General features: G+C 38.8%; 1 protein-coding gene across 8 annotated transcripts in view; it reads right to left on the bottom strand.

Annotated features, from left to right (window-relative positions):
- Positions 1-17,726, bottom strand: part of LOC109423065 (progestin and adipoQ receptor family member 3) — a 174,541-nt gene that overhangs the window by 20,821 nt on the left and 135,994 nt on the right. For all 8 annotated transcript variants that reach the window (XM_062845460.1, XM_029852512.2, XM_062845464.1 and 5 more), the window contains 2 exons: positions 8,823-9,344; positions 8,602-8,754 (listed from right to left, as the gene is read on the bottom strand). In XM_062845460.1, coding sequence (XP_062701444.1) covers positions 8,602-8,754; positions 8,823-9,344 — 675 coding nt within the window. The remainder of the gene's footprint in view (positions 1-8,601; positions 8,755-8,822; positions 9,345-17,726) is intronic.

The raw sequence follows: 17,726 nt of genomic DNA, 5'->3' as shown, positions 1-17,726 counted from the left end.
TCTTGCGCTGTTGTTGTCACTGCTTCGTGGATACTTCTCCACAAGCTGTTGACATCTCCAGATCCGTTGGTCTCTTCTATCCTCTCGTCTAGCTTCTGATGGTACTGTGCAGCAACCCCTTCGGCTGACAAGCGCTGGATATTGAAACGCATCGTCCTGTTGTTTCTTGAACTCGTGACGCTGGATAATCGCGCCCGAATTTTAGCGGCTACAAGATAATGATCCGAGTCGATGTTCGGGCCTCTGTAGGACCTCACATCTATGACGTCCGAGAAATGTCGCCCGTCGACCAGCACGTGGTCTATCTGGGAGCAAGTGTCACCACTCGGGTGTCGCCAGGTGTGTTTTCGGATATTCTTACGTGCGAAGTAGGTACTGCTGATTGCCATCCCTCTAGCAGCAGCGAATGTCACAAGGCGCAGACCATTATCGTTGGTAACAGAATGAAGGCTTTCCGTTCCAATGACAGGCCGAAAGAAACTTTCTCTGCCGATCTGCGCATTTGCATCTCCGATGACAATTTTGACATCTTGTTTTGGGCACTCTCCGTAGGCCTTATCAAGGCTCTCATAGAACTCATCCTTCATGTCATCGGGTTTGTCGTTCGTTGGCGCATAGATGCTGATCAGGCTGTAGTTGAAGAACTTGCCCTTCATCCTCAACACACAGATTCGGTCGCTTATCGGCTTCCACCGAATAACTCGCTTCATCTGCTTCCCGATCACTATAAAGCCAACTCCGCGTTCTGCCTTATCGCCGCCGCTGTAGTAGATGTGGTACTTGAATGAAGTGTTGGCGATGGGATCCACCGCTCGCAATTCGCGTTCTCCAGTTTTGGGCCAGCGTATCTCCTGGATAGCGGCCACATTAACGCCGACATTCCGCAGTTCACGAGCCAGGAGCCCAACACGTGCGGGTTCATTCAAAGTTCTCACGTTCCAAGATCCGACTTTCCAATCGTTGTCCTTTATTCGTTGCCGGGTCTGTTGCCGTTGAATCAATCCGTTTACTCTACTATTGCTTTTCTGGGTGTTTGAAGGTTTTCAGCAGGCTACCTTACCGGGGCCGCGCTGCCTACATTGCGTTGAAGGGGCTGCCTTCTTAGGTATAGCTGACGCAATACAGCATTTCATACTCAGCCGCTGGATGCCAGAACAGACGCTGTTTGAGCCGCACCTCCTTGGTGAACAGACGCTCGGATCGTACCTCCTCAATCTAGCTGAAGTCAGAAGGACAACAGTGCCCAGGCTGCACTACCAGCTAAGCACACAACTCTTAGCTGGCGGTCTTTGTCATCGTTTGACCCGTGGAAGCATGAGGTAGGAACTTGTGAGGACCAGAGCTATGTTGGACGCTCTCCTTATCGACTGCACCGTTTTTGGGTCATATTGACCCCAATATCCTACTAGGGTTAATGCAACTCTCAAACGGTCACATGAAGCTATGATAAGTGAGGCAACAAAATGGATATGAAAAGAATGACTTTTATTGAAACTGTTAACATTCCTGAAGTGAGTTTTAAGTTTCACAATACTCCATAGGTTTTGTAGTCCCATTCATGATTATTTTAATAAATTATTCGGAATTTAGAAGTTTTATTATTGTTATTGAATTAACATGATACAAATGGATCAATTAGTCGTCTGCAAATTAAAGTCATCTTAGTTTTTCAAGAATTGATTGATAACAAATTATTTGTGGAGCTTTGAAATGTATATCTAATTTCGTCACATCATGTCATAAGTCACGTTTCAATGCCATGCAATTAACGTCCATAATAATTCAGTAAAAATACAGCTTCTTATCATCTGCAAACATGTGGATACTACATACATTCAAAGATGATGCAAGGCCGTTGAAAAATAAGGTTAACATCAATGGCCCTGAAACCGATCCTTGTGGAACTCCCGATAGAGTACCGATCGGGCATCAATGATTTCCTTTAACTTCCACATTTTGAAAGCGGTTATTCAAATGGGATTTACTCAATGAAACAGAATCTCAACTGAAATCAAATAGGTGTGATAATCTGTGCAGTATTTAAAAATTGGAAAATCTGTTAAAAGCTTTTGAAAAATCAATCAATAGCAATAGGCTATTTCTTTTTTACCAAAATGTTGAAGGACATCGTTATGCATTTTCAGCAAATTCCGAAGCAAATGCCGAATAGTTGTTTTCGACTAGTGGGAAAATTTCTTGTTTAAACTATTTTTGCTAAAAATGAAAACATTATATGAGATCACGAGGCAAAACGAACGATACAGAATTGCTTTAGTATGTTAATTGTTGTCCGGCTGTTTGCAGTTCACAAGAAATTTCTCAGCCTATCTTGATGCATGGGAAATTCCTTGCCTGAATTCCTCAAGAAACAGTTTTTTCTTCGATCGCAGTAAGCAGTTGTGAAGAAATGACAGTTCAAATGGCACTCACCGGAGAAAGTATCTGCCAGGAATCACTCAAGAAGTATCTTGAGCGTTTCCTTTCGAACTCGAAACTGCGCTTGTATCATGTAATGTTAAAATTGTGCATTAAACATTTAATTTTTTATTTCAGAAGCCATCTAAATCTGACAATCTCAAGAAATGCACACTAACGCCACGAAGCAGTGAAATTTTCAACCACAATACTACTGCATAACTTTGCAAAAGGCAGAAACTTCCTTGACGGTGAGAAAATTTAGATAATTATTTCATAACACATGTCAAAATGTTCTAATTAAATTTATTTATTTATTTGTTTATTAACTCATCTGACGGGTATTATTTTTACTCGCTTGCACCAACAGAAGGTGAAATTGTATACCACTATTTTCACTGTTGAAGAGCCATTAACTATCTCTACAACTTTGATTAAGATACGACATTTATTTCTGGTCTGAATCATGAGATGAAGCCAAAATACAGAGCAAATTCTTGAGTTACAATTATAACTCAATTATATCCACTTTTGTTATTATATCCAAAGATGACGTAATTGCGATCAGTAGTAGCAACAACACTTTTATGTGACGTCATAAGTTCTCTCCCCTGTACGTTGGACAAACGAGTCTATTTATAGACCAGCCGCCAAAACGAAGAACCACTAGACCATATACCACCCTTCACTTCAAGTGCTGAAATGGCCTCATTGGTAAAGACGCCCGGATTGCAGTTGAAGGCTGGCGTCCTTGGTTCGATTCCCGTCTGGGTGAGGGTTTTTTATATACTGAGTGAGGCAAGTTTTTTATACAAAAACCTTTCGCTAAAAATAAATAACACTCTTAATAAAAATTACCCAAAAAATGAGTTAAAATTTACCCAAGTCAATTTTTACCCAATATATTTATATCAAATTTATAACAACATGTGTTATAATTTTTTGATCATTCCAATATTTATTATATCACACGTTGTTATAAATTTGTTAAAATTGTATCAACAACTGTTATAATTATGTTATGGCTAGAGCAATTTTAGTTATATTTTTTGTTATTTTAACACCTAACCGGCGGATTTTATAACTCATTCTGTTATGAAAAATCTTTGAAATAAATAACTCAATCGGTTATAATTTTGTTATGCCTTTCTGATCGGGAAATAGGAGCAATAGCTAACTAAATTAGTCACGTAAAATAATGTAAATTTACATGACTTTTACATGAAAAATTGTAAACATACTAGGGGGATTCACTTAACAGCGTAAACTGATTAAACGTCCCGATCACCAAGGCAATCTTTGATTATTTCATTCGCAAAATCATGAAACATTTCTTCAAATACGCAGAAAATCATGACTTACACAGCAATTTAATCTGTTTAGTGAGGATGTACTTTGTTCGTGATTTTTGCACGAAACTTGTTGAATAACTTTGAAATACTCAATTTAAACACCATATTAGTGTCTTCGGCAAAGTTGTAAATAATTGTTCTAATTATATTTCAACGGTATTTTCGGTGCAATTTTCTGGATATTGGAGTACATTTTCGTGGAAATGCTCGAAAAAAAACACAAAATCGATTTAATACACCTCTAAATCTTTATTAATTTCGTTCATTTTTGGACTGAATACTTGTTTTTGAAAATAGTTTCAGAATTTGATGTGACACGGATATGTAAAAAAGTCACAGGTCTACTACTTCTGCATATGCCTTCATTAACTGAAATGCTTCTGAAGGAAGTGGCAAGCGGGGTGGGAGCAGGGGCAATACAAATTATGACTGAGAGTGAAATGGTTCAGCGGCTGGTTTTATCGAATTTCTATTAGCTTCAAAACGATGGTTACTCTTTAGTTCATTCCTTATCAAATATTTGACTCCATACAGCGCAAATGACAAAAACTCAAATTAAATAGATTATAATAGTCATGCCAAACATTCCCTCACTAGTAGAACATTTTTTTTGGAAAGAATTCATACATAATTCTTATATCTTGAATAACATGTATTGGAATTCTGTCAGAATTTTCAGAAGAATTTCACCATCTGATAAAATTCTTCACAAAAATCTCTAGACGATTTACCATACCCTGTTAGGATGTTAGGATAGACGCACCACGCTGGCGTAGTGCACGCTCGGTGTGCCATTCTGGGTCATATTGACCTCAACATCTTATTAGGGTTATGATATTGGAGCTAGGTGTCTTTTTCCGGAGTAACTAATGTTTCGTGTTTCCGTTCACGTTGGGCAAATCATAAACCTTGTTTCCTAAATTAAATACTGATTATACCCCAGATTCTTTTTCTCAATCGATGATAATCGCATTATTAGTTGGAAAATGTCTGGTCTGGAAGCTTTTGAAAAATTTCTTGTTATTTTGCATGTAGATATAGTGTCAAATTTTAACTAAAAGTTAAACGAACAAGCGAAACGGTTCACAGCCTAAGAAAGGAGATCTCTACGTGTTCTTACGTCTAGGCGTCACGGGAATGTGGTAGTTGTTAGTCGAAGAGTTAAGTGCAAAGGCTACGGAAATCACCAAATTATACAAGTTCCAGTACTCTCGAGAAGACATGGTTGACTTTCATTTGCGTTTCTCGGACATCCAGCAGCAATATCATAAAAAAATAGACGGCAATCATACAAAAATAAAAATGAACTCCGGCACCCCGATGAAATTCTCACAGTAACCACGAATTATCCTTCTTAGCACTAAATAATCCGCTGAATCGTCAGATATGAGAAAAATGTTAAACACTGAAGCATTTGCTAGAACTTTTCGAGGTAAATTTTAGAAAGGCATAGCACCACCAGCAAATTCGATCGAAAATATTCAAAACAGCGCGGAGCAAAGAAAACGCAACCGCTCGCGCGCACAGCCTGCTACGATTCTCTTGGCTTTACCCGGGAAGAATTCTTGCACCGTGTACAATAAGTTCTCATACAAAATACAAATTTAGAAAATATAATATTGTTTGACATCTGTGATTCATATTTTCAAAATGAATGCATGTATTGAAGGGCCACATAATACTAATTAAATTAAGTATACAGTTAAGAAAAACGTTATTTTCTAATTGTTTTTATAAGCCTGACAGTAAACTTCCGTTTTCTGAAACCCTTTTTTCCGGCACGCAAGTAAAATGTTCGAAAAATTTTTCACTCTACGGTAGCTAAATAGAGTCCATAAGGTTAAAGTTTGAGTTTTTACCCCAAGTATTGTACCAAATGGATATACTAAGGCTGAAACAATACAATTTTGGTGATGATATAGTAAGAAATCGCAAGTAAGCTTCACTTGAGCTGATTTTCTTGAAAATGATCGTTATATTAAAGATAAACACCATAAAACATAACTTTTGGGCAAATTTTACCACAATTGGGATACAAGTACGTTTTATAAAAGAGAATGTTGTGAATCAACAAGATAAGATATAGCCATGCCTCTTGAACACAACAAATCTCATTGAAACAGGTGAATGGACATTTTTGTTTAATTCATGTTTTATTTTGTACAAAATAAAATGACTTCGTACTCCACCAATACAGAGTCTCATATTTTTTCTCTTCTGGTCATAGTTGCTACTAGCAATGATGAGTATAGGAATCTAATTTGTTTCAACTTTAAACCATTACTCGTAAAAATGTGACGAAACACCAAATAAATGGCATGCGTGCCAGCTGAAATGGACTTACGACACATAAGCGATCTGCAGAGGAGGATAAAGGACAGTTAATTCCAAAACATGTGTTGCATTTGGTCAGTGTTAGTTGGCCTTTCAATAAATTCATTTACATTGAAAATCCTAATTACAGATGTGGAGTTAATTCAATTTGATTTTGTATGAGAACTTATTGGACACGGTGTAAATACAGGGGATGGCCAAAATGTTTGGGATAGGCAACTTTTTTTTCTCTCACAAAAAAGTTCAACATGCTATAAATTTTCATAGAGCGCATCAAAAAATCTCAAATTTTGACTGTTTGTCAACCTATTATATGTGCATCATTGGTTCAAATTTGGGCTCGATTGATTAATCTTTCGCAAAGTTAGAACCGTTCGGGTAAAACACCTTTTTTTAGACAACTCATTTTTGAGCTGTCATATCTCGGAAACCAGTGAACCGAATTGAATGAAATTTTGAACCTACACTAACAATATGTAAATGCTTCACAAACTATTAAAACATTGGTACTTTTCAAACGTTGAAAAAAGTTATGATGGATTGACACTTTTTGGATTTTTCTCGAAAAAATGTAATTTTTTGACATCAATGTCAATAAATTTTAGTGTTGATATCCAAAGATTTTCCACTTCTGTTCTCAAATTATCTCTAATCATATATATTAGAGCGTATTTAGATTGAAGGAAGAACACATTTAATAATTTTTGTGTGGTATTGTAAATTTTACTTATTTTCCTCTATATGGGAAAAAATTTCAACCCGGTATAACTTAATTCGCCGTGAGAAAATATTACATTTTATAACGTCGTATTAAGTATCAATATATTGTTGATAAACGTTAAAAAATTCATTCAATTCGGTTCTCTGGTTTCCGAGATATGACAGCTCAAAAAATAGTTGTCTAAAAAATAGTGTTTTAACCGAATGGTTCTTACTTCGCGAAAAATTAATCAATCGAGCCCAAATTTGTACCAATGATGCACATATAATAGTCAACTATTATCACAGTCAAAATTTGAGATTTTTTGATGCGCTCTATGAAAAGTTACAACATGTTGAATTTTTTTGTGGGCTAAAAAAATTGCCTATCCCAAGCATTTTGGCCATCCCCTGTATGTCGTATTAATCAATGCTTGATCGATCTATTCAGAAATTAAGATAGGTCTTAGATCCTGTTAGAAGGAAGAGGGGGTTGAGAAATCTTTCGAGTCATTTAAAAAAATTCAGCGGCTCTTCCAAAAATCTTACAAGCGGGGTGTCAAAAAATCGTGAAAACTGCCTTGCGTTATCATCGCCTCTAAGCTGCGAAAACTGTATGACAAATCATTAGGTATGGAGGTATTGTGGATTTACCGGCTACTTGTATTCTACCGGTCGCTTCAGTATGGCGTCCAAAGTAGCCGTTTTATAAAAAGAGTAATTTAAAAATGATTTTAAATATTTTTATTGCATGCGCTATTCCTCGTTGCCACTAGCTACTCAGCGACATTCATTTTTAGACAATCAAGTTGATTTTTATATGAAAACGGCTACTTTGTAACGGCTACTTAAGTAACCGGTAGAATACAAGTAGCCGGTAAATCCACAATATAGGTACCGGTTAGATGCCATTTGCTTTTGACTACACATTGGATTTCGTTGTAATACAGTTGACCAATTTTATACAATAGATGAACATTGGTTATAGTTTTTTTTCATATGTTTATCCAGCTTTTTACGCTGGCTATAAAAATGCGAGGGGTGATTCGAATTTGACAATTCCTGCCGACACATTTTATAGTATGGTCTTAGTAGGCTGGAGTAGAGGTTTGTTGATCAGAATGTCAAAAATTTTCGCAGCTTTTGTTTGGGAGATACGAATTCTTCGTAGCAGAAATTTTGTTAATTTATACATTGTATGCTTTTGATTGCACTCTAACTCTAATTGCTCTTAATTTTAGGATTCCCGATGACTGTAACTGTGAATAAAATTGCATTGTGGCTGATGTTCTACGACTATGTATACCATAACCCTTCATTAGTAGCAGTTATGTGGTTTGCCATATCGGATCGGTTGAAGTTTTCTTTTGGTTTCGTTTAGTTTAGTTAAGTTTAGTTCTAAAATAGCAAAAATAAACTAGAATTATTTTAAAAATTATGAAAATAAAAAAAAGGATTCCTATTTCCAAAACACAAGTGAAAATTTGTGACGTTTCGCATCGGCTTGCTTTCATTGAACCATAATGCTTTTTATAGTGTCGGCAAGAAACGTCATTCAGATTTTATGGCAGGCCAGCGTAAAAAGCTGGATAGCATAAGCTATGCTTTTCTTTTCTGGTGGTCATATGGCTAAGATCAGGGTTGGTCCATCTCGCATAGATTTTTTTATATCATCGAAGCTTGAAACCAATCTCCTAAAACGGAGAGTTTTTTTTTATCAATGCTCATAGAATATCAATCTGAAAGTTATACGCTGTCCCAATCAAGATATCAGGAAGAACCTCAGGTTTAAAATACTTACCGCATTGCACCAAAAAGCGTAATATATGCCACTGATGAAGATTGCCAACAGTGATAAAGCTATTCCGAACAGGTCATACGCTAGGAAGCACTCATAACTTTGCTCCGACTTGCAGGAGAAAGTATGGTAAATGGAAGACAGGATCATGCAGACCTAAAATAGAAGTTGCTCAATGAGAATCGTGGCAAACGGATCAACCACCATGGCCCGTAGACACCAACCTGGAAACACACTAACAATGCCCCTACAATTATTTTATCGATCATGCTCGCATGCATCTGTAGCAGGACGATATCCGAGTACGCCAGCCCGATGAACAGGAAACACCCGAACACGTGACTCCAGATATTGAACGTCTCGTTCGTCCACCAGAACATACTCTCCAGGCAGAGTTTGGTGGACAGAATGGTTCGGTAGCCGGTACGGATGAACGGATTGAACTGCAGGTGCTTTGGTGCATCTTCGTAGTTGAGCAGTTGTCGCAGTTTGTAGTACGAAACGTCCTGTTTGCTACAGACCAGTTCCGCGGGGTCGCCATTGCTGGTACTACTGTTATTGTTGTTATTATTGCTTGAATTGGCTAAACTAATACAAGTGGCACATTCCTGTTTACTATCACAGCATTCGTTCTTGGCGTGCACAGATTGCTGCTGGCTGAAGATAGTAGTGGACGAGTTGGCGCATGTAATGGGGCTTTTGTCACTGTTGTCTAGCGAAGGCGCGAATTCGCCCTGGGTTATGTTCTGGAAAGAAGCAGTGGAGAAAGGGTTTTACATTAGTTATTGTTCTTCCGATTGTTGTATTTTTATAATTTGGGAGTATTATGGATGAATGATTACATTTATTTTATTTTATATCGAGTAGCTGACATTACTTCATATGAAGTTTAAACTTCCGCAACGTGCGTCGCACTCATGTTTTTTAATAATTCTCCACCGTAACGACAGGAAGACCCAGGATAATTGTATCGTTTACCCTTACCTAATCGTGTTGTTCTATTCTGTCTGGGCACAATCAGTTGCTAAAACCTGTTTACGTGTGACATATCGATTTAGGGATATTCTATTTCTAGCGCTCCGTTACCGGCTGTTTTGTTTATTGATGTCTATAGTGAGTTCAGTTCCTGCTAAAGGAGCAGCGTATTTTCATCGGCTCATTAGCGTAACTGGTTTTGCCCACTACTTCGGTCCGGTCAGACACCTTTTACCGAGAACAATGTTTGCATAAAACGCACTCAGAACGAGTGTGACAGGAAGAAATCGTGCAAGTGCACTATGTTGGGTAAATTGGTAGCAGTTGACCTGGGCAGAAAGAGTAGATCAGGATCAGTATTGCTTACGACCGGTTCAACTGTATGCTTAACGCCGTTAACGGTTAACGGTTGTAATAGTAGTGCCATGAATTATACATGGATATCGATAACGATATGGGTGGCAACATTCTTTACCAGATTTGTAAAGGAATTTTCCTCGTGTAATAGAGAGTAAACAAAACAATACCCTTTCAAGCTTTTAGCTGTTGACAATTTTACAATGATATATATTTTTTTATTAGGGAAGTTATGTTCTGAGCTACATACAAATTGTTTTGAAATTACTAAATTATTCTTAGTCAAATTTTCTTATATTAACAATACTCCGAAATAGTATTCAATATCAACGATGGCACTGTTTTGGGATTTCTGAAGCTCCCGGGCTCGTCGTTAAAAGTTTTCCCATCGTTGAAGTCTGCAAGGTTCCATATTAGTGTATATAGGAATGCCTACAGAAATTGCTCCAGGGATTCTTTTAGGAATTCCTTCAGGAATTCTATTATGTAATCCTACAGGGATTACGCCAGGGATTCCTCAAGGAATTTCTTCAGGGATTTCTCTCTTGGCTCTATGCAGTCATGCAGGAATTTCTCCAAACATTCCTCCATGATTTCATCCAGGAATTCGACTCCCCCACCCTAGTAGCACTCACACATATTCTACACTAGTATATGTCTCTTATATTACCCAGGGATTCCTCCAAGATTCCTCAAGAAGTTGCTTTCGAGACTCCTCCAGAAATTCCTACAGAAATACCTATTGGAATTTCTACAGGAGTTCCTGCAGACATTTTTCCAGACATTCCTCCAGACATTTCTCCAGGCATTCCTCAAGGATTTTATCCAGGAATTCCTCCAGTGACTCCCCCAGGAATTCCTCCAAGAATTTATCCAGGAATTACCCAAGGAACTAGGAACTCCTCCAGGGATTTCTTAAAAAATCCCTCCGCGAATCGATTTCTACAGTAGTTTCTCCAGCAGTTGTTATCATGAATTTGATGTTGAACTAAATAAATGAATAATGAATAAATGAGCAGTTTCTCTAGGAAATCCTCCAAGAAATTTTACAAGAATTACTTCTTCTAGGAATTCTTTCAGACATTCCTCCAGGATTTCATTCTGGAATTTCTCCAGGGACTACTCCAGTAATTCTTCCAGGAATTACCCCAGGATATTTTCGGTAATTTCACTAAAAATATCTCCACCATTTGTTTAAGAAATTTCTCCATAAATTCGCTCAGAAATTCCTTCGGAAATTCGTACAGTAATTGCTTTAGGAGTCCTCCAGGAAATCCTTCAGGGATTTCTTCAGAAAATCTACCATGGATTTCTTCAGGATCTACCAGGGATTTTTTCAGGAACTTTTACAAGAATTTCTCTTCCGGGGATGTCTCTAGGGATTCCTCTAGACATTGCTCCAGGAATTTCTCCAGAGACTCATCCAGGAATTGCTCCGGGGATTTATCCAGGAATTCCTACAGAAATTCCCTTTTGAACTCCTCCGGGAATTTATCCTAGAATTCTTCCAAGGATTCTTCCAGAGATTCCGCCAGGGATATTTCCAGGAATTCCTCCAGGAGTTACTCCAGGGATTTCTCTATGAATTTCTCCAGGTAGTCCCGCAGGGATTCAGGAATTCTTCCGAGGATTTCTCCAGAAATTTCTTCAAGGAATCCTTCAAGAATTACTTCAGAAATTCCTCTAGGAGTTCCTACCACAATTCCTTCAGTAATTCTTGCAAGAATTCCTCTAGAGGTTCCTTCAGGAATTCATCCAGGGATTCCTCCAGAGATAACTCCTGAAAATTTCTCCTGGAATTCCTCCAAGAATTCTTCTAGGAATTTCTCCGGGAATTCATCCAGGGTTCATCTTCAAATTACTCACGTGACTCCATTAGTAATTTGTCCAGAAGTTCCTTCAGGTATTCCTCTAGGATTTCCTCGATGCTGGGTCATTAGGCTGAAGGTCATTAGGCCGAAGGCCATTAGGCCGAAGGTCATTAGGCCGAATGGTCATTAGGCCGAATGGTCACTAGGCCGAATGGTCATAAGGCCGAATGGTCATCAGGACGAATTGAAAATCAGCCGTTATGAGCCTGTAAAGAGATCTGTTGTTTTTACTTTTTCCAAAAATTTTTTGCCGAAAACTACTTTAACAATGAAACTAGAAAGAATAGCCTATGTTTTAAAGAAGGAAAAATTTATGAATTGAATATCAGAAGGGCCTGTCCATAAACTACGTAGACTCATTTTTGGCCATCTCATAACCCCCCCTCCCCCCTCGTAGACTTTTGTTCATACAAAATTTTCAAAATTTGTATGGAGCGTAGACTTTGGTCAGGCCCCCCCGTCCCCCTCTAAGAGTCTACGTAGTTTATGGACAGGCCCGAAGTTTCTGCGCCAAAAACTATTTTAGCAATGATACTAGAAAGAACAGCCTATGTTTAAAAGAAGGAAAAATTCATGGGTAAAATATCAGTAGATTCAGCATCAATAAAGTATCTTCGTGCCTGTCACACGATATACACATGCAAAATGGTCATTTGCCGAGGAAGCTCTCAGTTAATAACTGTGGAAGTGTTCATAGAACACTAAGCTGAGAAGCAGGCTTTGTCTCAGTGGGGACGTAACGGCAAGAAGAAGACCCAATGATCATTCGGCCTGATGACCATTCGGCCTAATGACCATTCGGCCTAATGACCATTCGGCCTAATGACCTTCGGCCTAATGACCTTCGGCCTAATGACCTTCGGCCGAATGGCCTGACACCGATTTCCTCCAGGAATTGCTTTAAGGATTCCTCCAGAGATTTGTTTTAAAGAATTCCTCCAGGAATTCCTCCTGAAATTTCTCAAAAGGATTCCTCCCGAAATTTCTCTAGGGATTCCTCCAGGAATTCTTCCAAGAATTTCTTTAGGTATTCCTCCAAGAATTCCTCCAGTTAGCCTAGGTGTTAAGACTATGGATCGCCAATCCGAAGACGGCGGGTTCGATTCCCGTTCCAGTCGGGAATATTTCTCGACTCCCTGAGCATAGTGTATCAGTTTACTTGTCACACAATGTACAAATTCATGCAATGACAGGCAGAGAAAGCCTTTCAATTAATAACTGAGGAAGTGCTCTAAGAATACTAAGTTGAAGAGAGGCAGGCCAAGTTCCTATGCGAACGTCGAGCTATGAAGAAGAACAAGATGCTTTCAGAAATTTATCGGGGAATCCGCCAGGAATTCCTCCAAGGGTTCATTCAGAGATTCCACGAAGAATTGCTTCAGGGTATTCCCGAAGTTACCCCAGAGATGTCCTCAGGGATTCCTCCAGGAATTCCTCAGACGAATTCCTCCAGAAGTACCTCCAGAAATGCCTCCAAGGATTCCTCTAGTAACTCCTCCAGAAATTCCTCCAAGAACTCCACCTCAAATTCCTCTAAGAATTCCGCCCGGGATTTGTCCAAATGTTCCTTCAGAGATTCCGTCAGAAATTTGTCCAGAAGTTCCCTCATGCATTCCTCCTGATATTTCTCCAGGAATTCTTCAATAGATGTCTTCTGAAATGACTCCAGGGATTCTTCCAGGAATTAACCCAGGGATTCCTTCGGGAATACCTCCAGAGTTTTTCCAGGCATTCCTGTAGAAATTTCTCCGGTAATTCCTTCAGGAATTCCTCCAGGGAGGAGCACCTCCTGGGATTCGTCCAGGAATTCCTCCTGGGATGTCTCCAACGATTTTCCCAGGTATTGCTGCGAGAATTCTTCCAGAGATTGCTCCAGGAATTCCTCAGACAATTTCTTAAGCAAATCCTCACGGGATCTCTTAAAAATCTTCAGAAATTTCAGAAATACTTCCATCATCTTTTCCAGGGGTGCATTCAAGCGAATTTCTCCAGGATTACCTGAAGATTTTGAGGAATTCCTGCAGCAGTTTGTATTGAAATTCTATAAGATAATTCTAGAGGGATGCATATAGGAGCCAGGAAGGATGCAAGTTCTCCAAGAAGTCATCCAGGAAGTCTTTCACAATTATCTCCAAAAACATTTCCAGGAGTTCATCCATGGATTTATTACAAAGGAATGCTTTCAGAAATGTATCCTGCGGTTCTTTCAGGAATGTATCCTGATATTATTTTTTTTTCGCCAAGAAAGCCTTCAAGTAGTTATCTATTGATTTTTTTTTCAGGAACTCCAGAGATTCCTCTAGGAGTTGTCCCAGGAATGTTTTTAAAGTGTTTCTTTGAAAAGCCCTTCAGGGATTCTTCCAAAAAAATTTTAAGGTATTCCTTGAAAAATTCCCCCGAGAATGTCTCAAGGGTTTCCTCCAACGATTGGTTTAGGACTTATCCCAGAATTTCATCAAGAATTTTATCAGGGATCTTCTTCCGAATTTTATGTATTGGATTCCTCCGGAAATTTCTCTTGAAACTGATCTAAAAAGGTGCCCAAAAACATTCCAGGGATTCCTTCAGGAATCCCTCCGACGGAACGATTCAACCCTTGCCTTTCCAAAAAAAATTTTTCCGAAACCATCTTTGCAAAGCTTCCATATTACTGGAGGAATCTATATCTCCACGAGATTACAGAGATAATTTCCACAAGATTCCGAAGGGAATCTCCACGAGTTTCCAGGAAAAATCTCCACGAGATTCCAGGGAGGAATCACCACGAGACTCCACAGAGAGTCTCCACGATATTCCGGCGGAATGTCCTCGAGATTTTGAAGGGAATCTCCACGAGGTTGCAGGAGTAATCTCCATAAAATTCCTAGTAGGGGCATCTGATATCTCCACCAGATTTCAGTCAAAATCTTCACTTTTTATAAAATGCAGCAAATATTCTCAAATTTTGACTGATAGTTCCTTTACTAGTTAGCTGTAATTGGTACAATTTTGGGCTTGATTGATCGGTTAACTCAACTCGAAGTTAGAGCACTTCTAGTTATTTTTTCTTATTTGTCTCCCGTTTTTCTAACTGCTTTGTCTCAAATGAAATTTTATACATTTATGTTTAGTATACTGCCGTTCTATGTCCCTTGTTGTATGGAAATTTTTATAAACATGAGAATTTAAATGATTTTAAAATTATGTGACCAGATCCGCCTAGGGGTGGAATTTCACATCAAACGACCCATCAACTGTAAGCCCTTGACCTACCAAACAACTTTGCTGAATAAACCAGCTTTCTAAGTGATCAGGATCCTGAGATATACAATTTATAAAAATTGCATACTCACTAGCACCGTCTAGTGGCAAACCCATCAAAGGAACGGCCCATCAACTGTAAACCCTTGAATTTCAAGATACTTTGCCTGAGGGAGCGAACCTGGTGTGATGGTTAGAACACTTGACTATAACGCCGAGGGCCTGGGATCGAATCCCACTCCCGACAAACTCGCAAAATGTGAGTTCTTCCTTCGGAAGGGAACTAAAGCGTGGGTTCCGAGATGAACTAGCCCAGGGCTTAAAAATCTCGTTAATACAAATAAAAAAAAGATACTTTGCCAAAAAAACCATCTTTCTAAACACTTTCATATTCCTGGTACACTTAGAGCACAAGAGAGTCATATCAAAAGATAAAACTGATGTAGATCTAGTTGTAGTTCAGAGATGCCATATATGCAGATTTATCTGTATTATACCAATGTTTAAGCATCCGTACAGATTTCGAAATACTGATTTTTAAGCTTGGCCCCTTTATTTTTGTATGGGATACAGATTTTTCACCAAAACTTTGTTTGAGGTACAGATTTTTAAAAAGATTGATTCAGATTTTTCAAAAAATCATCTGGCATCCTTGTTGTAGTTCTATACCAACAACGAAGATGGTAGTAACAATCAATATAAAGTACTTTTCAGAAGACTGCAACCCTCCAAGATGCATAGCATATCCAAAGCTCTGGAGTAGTTTGAAACTGATCTAGATCACTTAAGACAGATAAAGATCAGAGCCAAAGACGTAAGAATGTAGTATCAACTAATACGAAGCACTTTAGCAATGACTGCCTTCCAACAAGATACATATTTAGAGCTCTGGAGAGGTATATCGAAAAAAGAAACCGCTCTAGATCAAGTATAGCAGATCTCTACCAAAACCGAAGATCTAAAATATTGCAACTATCAACCTAAAGCACTTTGTCGAAGACTCCAATCCTTTAGGATGCAAGTTCCAGTATTCTGGAGAGACATGCAAAAAGAAAAAAAAATGTCTAGAGTACAGCCAATATAGATCGAAATCGAAGGCTTGTAAATGTGGTATCGATAGATCCAACACACTCCTTCAAAAACTCCAGCCCTTCAGGGTGCACATCTAGAAAACTAAATTATCATATCAAAAGATACAACTGATCTAGATCAGTCAAAGTAGATCTAGAGCAAAACCAAAGACGTAAGAATGTAGTCCCAACCAATCCAAAAACACTTTGCCGAAGACTCCAACCACTAAAATGCATATCGAGAACACTAGATCGTCGTATTGAAAGACAAAACTAATCTAGAGTAGTAGTACCAATCAATCCAAAACACTTTGCTAAAGACTCCAACCCTCTAGGATGCATATCGCGAACACTAGTGCATAGTAATGAAAGATAAAACTTATCTAAGTCAGTTTTAGTAGATCTATATCAAAACCGAGGACGTAAGAATGTAGTATCACAACCAATCCAAAGCACTTTGCCGAAGACTCCAACCCTCTTGAGTGCATATCGGGAGCACTACAGCATCGCATTGAAAGACAAAACTTATGTAGATCAGTTTCAGCAAATCAAGATCAAAATCAAAGACGTTAAAATGTAGTACTAGTCAATTCGAAATACTTTGCCGTAGACTCCAACCCTCTAGGATGCATATCGAGAAGATATTGTAAGATAAAGCGTTATATTGAAAAATAAAACTTATCTAGATGAGTTTCAGCATACCTGGATCAAAACTGAATACGTAAGAATGTAGTACTGACCAATCCAAAGCTCTTTGTCGAAGATGTCTACCCTCTAGGATGCATATCGATAAGACTAGAGCATTTAAAGGCTGTTCGAGCCCGTATGAAGTTGATCATCAATATTAACTTCTTTTCTCGATCAGCCTAGATAGCTATGTAGTGTCGATAGCGGTTGCCTCAATTGGCTGGAATTGGAATGGTGGTAAGAGTCCACCAACAGGTGACCCCTAATTCATGGTGTGATGCGGCTTCATGCTTACCGTGCCTAGGAATGAATGGCTAATAAAAACCTAACCGCTAACCGGAGCATGTGGAGTACCAAAGCGCCCTCCACAGTATATTGCCCTTACTGCGCTAACCGGAGCAATGGTGCAGTGGACCTTGTGTTTCTCCGAGACAATCAGCTGCCCTTCTTTAGTCTCACTTGAGGCTAAATAAGGGCGGGATTATGAAGATTATGTTAATTACTTTAAATTTTCACCTATATGGTTTCGCATTATGCGATTTATTGTCGGGCCGCCACCAAACCGGACTTCGCACAATCAAGTCGCGACGCGACCCAACTCGCGACGTTTTTGAATCATGTTAAAAGTAGTGCGCAGCGCATCCTTCCCGTTGTTGTCAGCAACACAGCGCACTAGATGCGAAACAGATGCGACACTTGTGGTCCAAGGAAATGGCAATTTTTGATTGAATGTCTGTCCTGATTCCAACCGGATAGACAATATACAGTGTATTTTGTGTATCCTTGCCTTTGGCGTTTACCAATCGATACCGATCTGGTTTTGTTGCTGCTGTTCTTTGTTGTGCTGTTGTTGCGATGAGTATAGTCTTGCCTAGTTTGGGTAGTGGCTACGGTTCGGATAGCTCAGATCAATCTTCAGCATAAAAGA

The sequence above is a fragment of the Aedes albopictus genome, chromosome 1 (assembly GCF_035046485.1).
Source record: "Aedes albopictus strain Foshan chromosome 1, AalbF5, whole genome shotgun sequence".
In the NCBI taxonomy this organism is placed as follows: domain Eukaryota; kingdom Metazoa; phylum Arthropoda; class Insecta; order Diptera; family Culicidae; genus Aedes; species Aedes albopictus.
Note: the sequence above shows the minus strand (reverse complement) of the source record. Positions and strands in the feature narration are given on the sequence as shown.